This window comes from Salmo salar, chromosome ssa01 (genome assembly GCF_905237065.1).
Source record: "Salmo salar chromosome ssa01, Ssal_v3.1, whole genome shotgun sequence".
In the NCBI taxonomy this organism is placed as follows: domain Eukaryota; kingdom Metazoa; phylum Chordata; class Actinopteri; order Salmoniformes; family Salmonidae; genus Salmo; species Salmo salar.
The window spans coordinates 45222139-45233968 of NC_059442.1; the positions used below are offsets into that span (position 1 = coordinate 45222139).

General features: G+C 42.6%; 1 protein-coding gene across 3 annotated transcripts in view; it reads right to left on the reverse strand.

Moving 5' to 3' along the window:
* Positions 1 to 2611, reverse strand: part of tdp1 (tyrosyl-DNA phosphodiesterase 1) — an 81335-nt gene extending 78724 nt beyond the window's left edge. For all 3 annotated transcript variants that reach the window (XM_014196409.2, XM_014196417.2, XM_045718414.1), the window contains exons 1-4: positions 2363 to 2611; positions 1012 to 1694; positions 871 to 914; positions 705 to 760 (exon numbers count right to left, since the gene is read on the reverse strand). In XM_014196409.2, the coding sequence (XP_014051884.2) occupies positions 705 to 760; positions 871 to 914; positions 1012 to 1687 (776 nt within the window). In that variant the 5' untranslated portion in view covers positions 1688 to 1694; positions 2363 to 2611. The remainder of the gene's footprint in view (positions 1 to 704; positions 761 to 870; positions 915 to 1011; positions 1695 to 2362) is intronic.
* Between the last annotated feature and the right edge of the window lie 9219 nt (positions 2612 to 11830).

The following is an 11830-nucleotide window of genomic DNA, read 5'->3' on the forward strand; positions in this document are numbered from 1 at the left end:
TGTCGGCAAAACAAAATACACAAAACAAGGTGGGTTATTTTGTGTCGTTAAATGTATTAATGCGAGAAAGGTCAGTGGAAGCGCTTTTATGCGTAAATATTAATATAATAACCCTTATATCAAAGTAAACTTGGAGTCATAAAATGACATGCTGTGTGGTCCTCCCACTACAGATTAAATAAATGAACTTCACAGGGTGGTGAAAGTGCAAGTTGAGGAGCTTGATTCCCCTTTCCAATAAATATTGAGGGTCTTATTCTGGTGAAATGATCATCGATGCTTGGCTGCCGTTTGACAAATGAAAATAATCTCGCTCTTTAGTCCATAATAATCTCATGTGCACTACGTCATCACGCACATTCTTTTATCTGCAACAAGTCAATTTGATGGAAACATCTCTGGTAGGAAAAGGTCCATATTGTTTTGTTGCGGATTTTAGATTATTCGCGTGAAATATGTCACCAATTGGATGGAAACCTAGCTATAGCCTATATTACAATAATATTAGGCCTAATATATCTAAATGATAGATTAATATGAATGAAAGTCTAATTTACACATCTCCATCTGGCTTTCTGGGGTCATCTTATATGAACTGCAGGTTGGGCCACGGGGTGTTTCTTTTCGGTTCTGGGGGTGTTGGAAGCGAATCTGATGGTTGTCTGCTGTATATAGTTTGAGATTAACAAAGAGTAGGGCATTACCTGAACTCAGGTGGGTACTGCTGCAACATCCAGGCAATGTCAAAGCAGTAGTTGAACTACAAAAGAAAGGACAGATAACATAACTAAAATAGGCAAACTGTCTTTCATCTCCTTGAGTCAACCGAGCAATATATTTCAGTACTAGTGCATCTCAATGATCTCATACCTGCACAGATTCCTTCAGTGTCCCGAACAAAGGAGAGAGGATTTCTGAAATAAGGACACAAAACCATTGATGATTACCTGGGGAGTCATACAAGTCTCTACTGTCAACACAGAAATGAGAGCAGAGAGAGTATTCATTCACCTTTGATGTGCAGAGCCCCAGTGTTGTACCTCTTCTCCAGCCCTGTGACCTTGTTGAGGTAGAACCTGTAGGTGTCATTGACAGGAGGCACACTAGTCTCAAAGAAGTCATCTGGTTCGTCTATGTAGTAGGTTCTGCCATGGGGGCTGGGAGGCCTTTCCTCCACCTTTGCCTTCTTCAGCTTGGGGCTCGACCTCTTGGGTGGCGGGTCTTTCTGTCCTGAACTTTGACCTTTAGCCTTATCATCATCATCATCATCATCACTGTCCGAGAGAGCCCAGCCGGAAATTGAATCATCATCCTTCTTCCTCTTACCAGCCAGAAAGGGTCTGGATTGGTTGGATTCATACTTTACTGGCTTCAATTGGCTGGCCTGGGATGCCTGTCTGGCCTCAGAGCCAATAGAGAGGGGGGGGACAGCAGTCACTGTGTCAGATTTAGGTTCAGGTTTCACCTCTATGGAAGGTGGAGGATCAGGATCATGTTTGGGTTGGTGGAAGTTGGAGGCTATCTTGGGCGGGTTGTGGTTAGAGTCTGAAGATGTGTGTTGGTCAGGCGGGGGGCTGCCAAACAACAGAGGGCTGTTGTTGTTGTTTGAGGCAGAAGGGAGTGGGTCATCGTTGTCGTCATCGCTGCTGGAGAGTGTCCATTTCCCGTGCTGACTCGCCTGTGACATTTCTGATCTGCGAGAGGTGAGAGGTCAACGTTGATTGGTCATGGTCAGAAGTTAGCAACAGGAGGCTAATGGTTGCCAGCTTCACAATCAAAGGAACAATTGGTCACTGATCTAAAGTGAGTTTTGTCCCCCCCGAGTGAATTATATTATGTTTAGGATTGAGGTGAAAGGCTGATCCTAGAACTGTGGTTCGGGGCCACATATATAGGGCAAGTACATGTTATCGACATAACCTGGCCTTTACCGCTACTGGTATACATACTACAGCAGGGTATGACTATGATAGCCATTACACTAGTCATGGGGAAGATATCCCCAGAGGTGGACTGGATATTCTCCAATAATTCAGCATATAATTATTAGAAGGGAAACACTTACGTTACTATAACTGCTACATTGAAAGAGATTGCACTGTACAGCAAAGTGGCAGTGCCACACAGACTTTAATAAAACACATATTATAACTCACAACTACACTGAACTGTTTTGTAAACCGTACACGCCCACTTAGTTTCTAGGCACATTCTTGCAAAAAAAGATAATGAGAAAATAGCTTTCAAAGTCAAACTACATCAAAACTACATGCAAGACTAATTGCAAGTAATGATTTAACTAGCCAGCCAGCAAGAAGAATGTCATTAACAATTCAATGATGTGGTGGCGCGAAATACTCACTGCCAGGAGTTGAATTGTTGCAGTTACGGGTTAGACAAATTTCTCAAAAGATATTGCTACAACAATGCATAAATCTTTGATATAATACCAGGAGCGCGAATACTTCCAACGTAAGTGGCTTATTGCATAACCCAGTCTGATAGCTATGTAATATATTATTAAATGTTTAGATTTTTAGAAGCGTCTCGTTGTCATGTTTTGCTAAACGGTGTACTGAAACGTCCATCCCCAGCGAAACATGAAGTAAGTAATATTAGTTCCTATCTCGCGACCCGAGCTGACTTTCAGTCCAATCGCTTTTCACGACACTGACCATGTAGCCTTTTACAATCTGACATCTTGCAGTGGCCGTACAAGGCTCTGCAGGTGAATCCGATGAATGCGAAGGCCCCACAGCATTTACCTCGCATTTCCAGTTCAAGCAAACATTTGCTTTAAAGCATTTACTGTGATTCAGCTTCAGCATTGTTAGACCAAGTTATGCCAGATGTCCAGCAGATGCATATGCGTTTTGTTTTGTTTTTCCGGAAGTCTAACCCACATTTTCAGTACTTGAGGCAAAGGGAGAGTCAGGGGCGAAAATCTGACATCAACTTTGGAGGGGACAATTACATTACATTTTCTCAAGAGCAATTCCTGAGGGGGACACCAAAAGTAGTGCTGTAACACATAGCCTACGTTGTAATATGTTAAATGTATATTGAGGAACCATAATTACTACTACTGGATAATTGATAGGTACAGTAGTTAACAGAAGGATTGTCCCAACTTGTTCAAATGTTTAAATCATCATAATACTACTACTAATAATAGTTATAGCAGTGTTCCTTATCAGTCCAGTATGTCTGCAGGTATTTGTATTTACAACCAGCAATACCAAGAAAGGCCAGTAGGTGGCAATGGTACTGTACACTGTATGGGTGCAGTTTTCGTAAATACAATGAACATGGTGTGATCTCGTCTAAAATAATCTCCATTGAGTAACATCACAAAGTTGTTCTCCGTATTGAATTGACCTTTTAATTTTACTTTTTCTGATACATTTATAAAGTCATTAAATATGTGCCACTGGCCTGAGTCTACTACAATAGCTTTACAAGAACAAAAAGCTAAAAATAAGTACAGTTCTAAAAGCAAAATAACTACTTCAATGAATAACCCAAATAAATCAACCAAAATATCCTTCAGTCTGTGTCTCAACTCTTCAAACAGCAGCTATGGACAAGTATGTCACACAAAGTATGCAATTTTAAATAAAATAACATTAAATAAATAATTAGTAAGTGTACTGTCAGTTACGTGTATTGAGTGCCTTTCAGACAGTAGATACGACCTCTACGTTACCTAGCAAGCTAAGGAACTGGCACTGGATCAAACCATTGTGAGGCAAAGGGTGGGGGTGTCGCAATCTTTTGAAACTTAAAAACGCGCTATTAAGTGTCTATAATCAGCACAATTGCTTTCATTGCGTATTATTAATATTATTTAAATTACATATTTATGTTTCAGTGATATATTGGGGGGGACAAATCATATTTTTCCCAGGATGGGGGGGTCGTGTCCCCCCCGTCCCCCCCGGGATTACCGCCCCTGGGGAGAGTGATAACTGGGGCCAAAATACTGTCTTCTCCAGCAGGTGGCGTTTTTCCCGCTCACTGAGCGAGGAGTTTTTGTATGGAGGTCAGTAACCACGTTTCCGTCCACAGTTTTTATGCAAGTAATAACATATCTAAAAAAAAAATCACAACAGCTGTGATGGAAACATTTAGTTTCGGAACAATTTTATAAATGCTGACAGTTAATTCGTTTGTTCGACATGGTGGGATCTTTGTGTCAGTAAAATGAATTATACGAGAAAATAAATGGCGGTGGAAACGCCTTCATGTGCCAATATTGATATAGCCTAAGAACCTAAATATTTAAGTCAACTTGGGAGTCCCGCGATGACTCAGGAAACCATGCCGTTTTAGGCTACAGAATAAATAATGAACTTCACAGGGTGGTGAAAGTGCAAGGATATAAGTTTATGTAAAACATGTTTTTTTTTGTTAAGTATTTGGATCTACTTCATTAAATGTTGGACAGTAGTTACATCTAATGGAAACAGTTAAAACATTTTTTTTTTTTTACTTATTACAGATTTACTTAATTTGTTATTCTAACACTATTAAAAATGATTGTCAGATTGACAAAATGTAGGCCTATTTAAGTATTCATGTTTCTAACAACTTGGGTCAAATGCCTCAAATTAAACAATTACTCCTTTCCAATAAATATCAAGGGTCTTATTATGGTGACATGATGATCAATGCTTGGCTGTCATTTGACAAATACAAATAATAATATTTTGTCCATAATAATCTCATTATGTAGTAGGCTACCCACACTGTATCTGCAAACTCTTGGCAAGAGCCTACATGCCAAGACCAGAGTGAGCACTATTGCTATATAACCAGTGGCGTGTATTTACATTTACGTCATTTAGCAGACGCTCTCATCCAGAGCGATTTACAAATTGGTGCATTCACCTTATGATATCCTGTGGAACAACCACTTTACAATAGTACATCTATATCTTTTTTTTTGGGGGGGGGGGGGGGTTAGAAGGATTACTTTATCCTATCCCAGGTATTCCTTAAAGAGGTGGGGTTTCAGGTGTCTACGGAAGGTGGTGATTGACTCCGCTGTCCTGGCGTCGTGAGGGAGCTTGTTCCACCATTGGGGTGCCAGAGCAGCGAACAGTTTTTACTGGGCTGAGCGGGAACTGTGCTTCCGCAGAGGTAGGGGGGCCAGCAGGCCAGAGGATGCCAAGGGAAGCCAGGCTTCCCCCCCAAATTATAAAAAAATAATTAAAAACATTAAATGTATCTTTCGTGTTAGGCGGAACGACATAGGGGAACCCAAGAGCAGACTCAGACGAGGAAACAGGGATGAATGAACCAAAATGTTTATTGTAACACAGGGAGATATGGAGTGCATATCCGGGGAAGCTTGGATGAGTTGTAGAAAACCAGATGTGGAGACTGAGGTTGGAGTGAGCTGGGTAGAACTGGGTAAACAGGTCCAGAGGGGAATCCAAGGTAGTGCTGGTGAGCTAAATCCAGAACAGGGTAGTGAGGTGTGGAACAGAAGACAGGAGCCAGAGAGGTAAACTGCAATGAGAGGATAAACAGCATCAGGCAGGGAAACAGGCACAGCAGAGTAACAGGATCTTGAAAAATTATAAATAGCTAGAAGCATGAACTGACTGAGCAGAGATTACAATCTGGCAGAGTGGAAGAGGCAGGACTGAGTATTTGTAGAGGTCTTGATTATGGAACGAGTTGCAGCTGGTAGGGATCTGCTCTGACTCCAGCACACCTGTCTCCAATCACACAGAGAGGGAGAGAGAGTGCGAGTGTACTGGGGAAGTAACAGCAGTTCAAGAAGACACCGGATGAACACAAGAGGGCGTAGCAGGAGCAGATGTGACATTTAGTCTCTCTGTGTTTCATAATTTTCCTTCAATTCGCAAGAGGCTGAACGTATCTCACCGGAGAATGCATCCGAGCGAGCATACAGTGCCCCTCTGTCGCTGTATGTGTATGCCATCTATCTGATGCTGTCTGGTCCAAAAGAGTATGACATTGTTGTCGCCCGTAGCATTGAATGCAAGGGAAGCTAGATAGCATTTGGTCTCCCTTGATAAAACATTTTTTATAAAATAATAGCCAATCAGCATTGAGCTCAACTGTGAATGGTCCTGACACACCAAAAAAGGTGTCAAGGGAAGCCGGTTTGGATTTGGTGTCACTCCTATCAAATTGCATCGAGAGCATATATCATTTACAGAAACAACTTGAATTGTTGCATCTCATTGTATTGTTGTCCTCCAGTGACTAGCTCGCTAAAATTGTCCCTTTCCTAAATTAGCAATGGATGGAGATAGGGATTTAGACTTGTGGTTTTACTTTATTCTCTGTGCTGGCCAATGATTAGAACTGTGATTCTGATCCATCCATTAATTCGTACATTGTGCCCCTGGCCTAAGAGGATGGAAGTTCAATATGTAGCTAGATGTGGAAGGCTAATGTTAACTAGCTAATGTTGCCCATGAAAGGAAGTTAGGCTAGCGAGCAAGCATTTTAGCCAGGTAACCTAAGACATTTTTTTTTAAGCTTGAACTGTATGACAGAGTGATAGACCGTTTCCTCAACATGAAAGAGAGCAGGATGGCATTGGCGTTTCTCTATAAGTAGGGTGAGTCAACATGTTTATTCTACATGCAGGAACGCGCACTGAAATCAGAAACATGGACAGACATCATATTTAGCTTACATTGATTGGACTAAATTGTTATTGGGATATTTTAGTTGTCACTGTATTAGACTAAGCCCCTGTTGGAGCCTATTTTTTCCAATTAAAAAAAAGAGCTAGGCCTACCTGTTTGACAGAAGCAATTATTCTATCCATAGATGTGTCAGTATAGCCAAATCCTCCAATACTGTCACCATGCACTCCTTATATACCTCCGTATCTCAAATCAAATTCTATTAGTCACATGCGCCGAATACAACAGGTGTAGACCTTACAGTGAAATGCTTAAGACTCTAATCAACAATGCAGTTTAAAAAATATGAATAAGAAATAAAAGGAACAAGTAATTAAAGAGCAGCAGTAAATAAACAATAGCGAGACTATATACAGGGGGTACCGGTACAGAGTCAATGTGTGGGGGCACCGGTTAGTCGAGGTAATTGAGGTATTATGTACATGTAGGTAGTGTTATTAAGGTGACTATGCATAGATAATTACCTAGGAGTAGCAGTGGCGTAAAAGAGGAGGGGCAATGCAAATAGTCTGGGTATCCATTTGATTAGCTGTTCAGGAGTCTTATGGCTTGGGGGTAGAAGCTGTTTAGAAGCCTCTTGGACCAAGACTTGGCGCTCCAGTACCGCTTGCCGTGTGGTAACAGAGAGAACAGTCTATGACGACAATTTTTAGGGCCTTCCTCTAACACCGCCTGGTATAGAGGTCCACGGTGGGAGGAAGCTTGGCCCCAGTGATGTACTGGGTCGTACGCACTACCCTCTGTAGTGCCTTGCGGTCGAGAGGCCGAGCAGTTGCCATACCAGGCAGTGATGCAACCAGTCAGGATGCTCTCGATGGTGCAGCTGTAGAACCTTTTGAGGATCTGAGGACCCATGCCAAATCTTTTCAGTCTCCTGAGGGGGAATAGGTTTTGTCGTGCCCTCTTCACAACTGTCTTGGTATGCTTGGACCATGTTAGTTTGTTGGTGATGTGGACACCAAGGAACTTGAAGCTCTCAACCTGCGCCACTACAGCCCCATCTGTGAGTATGGGGGCGTGCTCGGTCCTCCTTTTCCTGTAGTCAACAATCATCTCCTTTGTCTTGATCACGTTGAGGGAGAGGTTGTTGTCCTGGCACCACACGGCCAGGTCTCTGACCTCCTCCCTATAGGCTGTCTAGTCGTTGTTGGTGATCAGGCCTACCACTGTTGTGTCATCGGCAAACTTAATGATGGTGTTGGAGTCGTGCCTGGCCATACAGTTATGAGTGAACAGGGAGTACAGGAGGGTACTGAGGCCCCTGTGTTGAGGATTGGTCTGGCGGATGTGTTGTTACCTACCCTTACCACCTGGGGGTGGCCCGTCAGGAAGTCCAGAATCCAGTTCCAGAGGGCTTGGTGTGTTTGGTTAAAACTAGGGCTCAAATTGAGTGAGGGTATGCCATACCCTTCGTTAAAAGGGGAAAAGGATTGTTAGCTTTATATTTTGAAAAAAAAGTATCCAGATAATATGAAGTGTTCTATAACATTCCTTATCTCTGTGATGCCTTATGCTAGAAACAAAGTTTAAAATGTCCACAAAGTAAGTGACTTATGAATATGGGTATACAGTGCCTCCAGAAAGTATTCAGACCCCTTGACTTTTTCCACATTTTGTTACGTTAGCCTTATTCTAAAATTGATTAAATAAAAACATTTCCTCAGCAATCTACACACACAATACCCCATAATGACAAAGCGAAAACAGGTTTAGACATTTCAGCAAATGTATTCAAAATAGAACAGAAATACTTTATTTACATAAGTATTCACTCTTTGCTATGAGACTTGAAATTGAGCTCAGGTGCATCCTGTTTCCATTGATCATCCTTGATGTTTCTTCAACTTGATTGGAGTCCACCTGTGGTAAATTCAATTGATTGGACATGATTTGGAAAGGCACACATCTGTCTATATTAGGTCCCAACGTTGACAGTGTATGTCAGAGCAAAAACCAAGCCATGAGGTCGAAGGAATTGTCCGTAGAGCTCTGAGACAGGATTGTGTCGAGGCAAAGATCTGGGGAAACTGAGTATTCGGAGGAGGAGGGTCTTGGTCAGGGAGGTGACAAAGAACCTGATGGTCACTCTGACAGCTCTAGAGTTCCTCTTTGGAGATGGTAGAAACTTCCAGAAGGACAACCATCTCTGCAGCGCTCCACCAATCAGGCCTTTATGGTAGAGTGGACAGACAGAAGCCACTCCTCAGTAAAAGGCACATCGACAGTCCGCTTGGAGTTTGCCAAAAGGCACCTAAAGGACTCTCAGAACATGAGAAACAAGATTCTCTGGTCAGATGAAACCAAGATTGAACACTTTGGCCTGAATGCCAAGCGTCACGTCTGGAGGAATCCTGGCACCATCCCTACAGTGAAGCATGGTGGTGGCAGCATCATGCTATGGAGATGTTTTTCAGCGACTGGGAGACTAGTCAGGATTGAGGCAAAGATGAACGAAAAGGGAAAGGCGGATACCTAGTCAGTTGTACAAATGAATGCCTTCAACTGAAATGTGTCTTCTGCATTTAACCCAACCCCTCTGAATCAGAGGGGTACGGGCGGCTGCCTTAATCGACATCCACGTCTTCGGCGCCCGGGGGAACAGTAGCAAAGTACAGTGAGATCCTTAATGAAAACCTGCTCCAAAGCGCTCTGGACCTCAGACTGTGGCAAAGTTTCACCTTCTAACAGGACAATGACCCTAAGCACACAGCCAAGACAATGCATGAGTGGCTTCGGGACAAGTCTCTGAATGTTCTTGATGTGGCCCAGCCAGAGCCCGGACTTGAACCCGATTGAACATCTCTGGAGAGACCTGAAAATACCTGTGCAGCAAAGCTCCCAATCGAACCTGACAGAGCTTGAGAGGATATGCAGAGAAGAATGGGAGAAACTCCCCAAATACTGGTGAGCTTGTTGCGTCATACCCAAGAAGACTCGAGGCTGTAATCGCTGCCAAAGGTGCTTCAACAAAGTACTGAGTAAAGGGTCTGAATACTTATGTAAATGTGATATCATTTTTTTTTAAATATAAATTTGCAAAAAATTCTAAACCTTATTTTGCTTTGTCATTATCAAATCAAATCAAATGTATTTATATAGCCCTTCTTACATCAGCTGATATCACAAAGTGCTGTACAGAAACCCAGCCTAAAACCCCAAACAGCAAGCAATGCAGGTGTAGAAGCACGGTGGTTAGGAAAAACTCCCTAGAAAGGCCAAAACCTAGGAAGAAACCTAGAGAGGAACCAGGCTATGAGGGGTGGCCAGTCCTCTTCTGGCTGTGCCGGGTGGAGATTATAACAGCACATGGCCTAGATGTTCAAATGTTCATAAATGACCAGCATTGTCAAATAATAATAATCATAATAGTTGTTGAGGGTGCAACAAGTCAGTAACACAAGAGTAAGTGTCAGTTGGCTTTTTCATAGCCGATCTTTGAGAGTATCTCTACCGCTCCTGCTGTCTCTAGAGAGTTGAAAACAGCAGGTCTGGGACAGGTAGCACGTCCGGTGAATAGGTCAGGGTTCCAGCAGGTCTGGGACAACAGGTCTGGGACAGGTACCATGCCCGGTGAACAGGTCAGGGTTCCATAGCTGCAGGCAGAACAGTTGGAACTGGAGCAGCAGCACGGCCAGGTGAACTGGGGACAGCAAGGAGTCATCAAGCCAGGTAGTCCTGAGGCATGGTCCTAGGGCTCAGGTCCTCCGAGAGAGAGAAAGAAAGAAAGAAAGAAAGAAAGAAAGAGAAAGAGAGAATTAGAGAGAGCATATTTAAATTCACACAGGACACCGGAAAAGACAAGAGAAATACTCCAGATGTGACAGACTGACCCTAGCCCCCCGACACATAAACTACTGCAGCATAAATACTGGAGGCTGGGACAGCAAGGAGTCATCAAGCCAGGTAGTCCTGAGGCATGGTCCTAGGGCTCAGGTCCTCCGAGAGAGAGAAAGAAAGAAAGAAAGAAAGAAAGAAAGAAAGAAAGAAAGAAAGAAAGAAAGAAAGAAAGAAAGAAAGAAAGAGAAAGAGAGAATTAGAGAGAGCATATTTAAATTCACACAGGACACCGGAAAAGACAAGAGAAATACTCCAGATGTGACAGACTGACCCTAGCCCCCCGACACATAAACTACTGCAGCATAAATACTGGAGGCTGAGACAGGAGGGGTCAGAAGACACTGTGGCCCCATCCGATGAAACCCCCGGTCAGGGCCAAACAGGTAGGATATAACCCCACCCACTTTGCCAAAGCACAGCCTCCACACCACTGGGGTATTGTGTGTAGATTGAGGGGAAAAAACTATTAATACATTTTAGAATAAGGCTGTAAACCTAACAATATGTGGAAAAGGTCAAGGGGTCTGAATACCTTCCAAAGGCACTGTATTGATTCCGCTCTATGACATTCTGAAGAGGAGCTGCGGCCTTCAATATTCGGGGAGTCAAAAAATGTACTTTGCTATTCTGTCTCTATTAATTGAGCTTTTCATTTTCTGAAAATAGGATGTTTAAACCCAGGCAGTTTTTACTTCTGTTGGGTTAAGCAACGGATGAGTAGCCATGGGTTGAAGCTTACATTTTTCTGCCTCAGTCGAGCCTCTGTATGCGTGGAAAGGTAACTTGGAAGTGCCATACTTAGATTCATACAGATGTCTAATATTTGATTATTTGCAAACAGAAACATTTTAGTTTGAAACAAGACATTGTGGTTTGACATTGGAGAAATATGGTAAGAATACCTATTTCTCTGTCCATTCTTCCCTGAAACTATCCACTTTTCTTTTGAGACTTTTTCAGGGTGACATATTCTCTTGGTTGCAAGCTGTCTTCCCACAATCAACGGATAAAGAAATATAAAAAACGAATTTAATAGAGACTTGTGATTTTATCAGTGTAATGAGACCTAAAATATTAGGATATGTTATTGACATTGAACTGATTATATAGCCTACTAATCAGAGTGTTAATTGTGTTTAATATGAAGTGTAGGCCAATGAATGGGGCTGCTATTATGTTGTTCTATGCATAGACCTGTTACACTATTCTCGTTTAGCGGGTGGTACTTTTTCCACCACTATCAAACAGGTAACCAAAATGTAACGTGATTGACCACACACTACCGCACAGTAGGTGGCGGC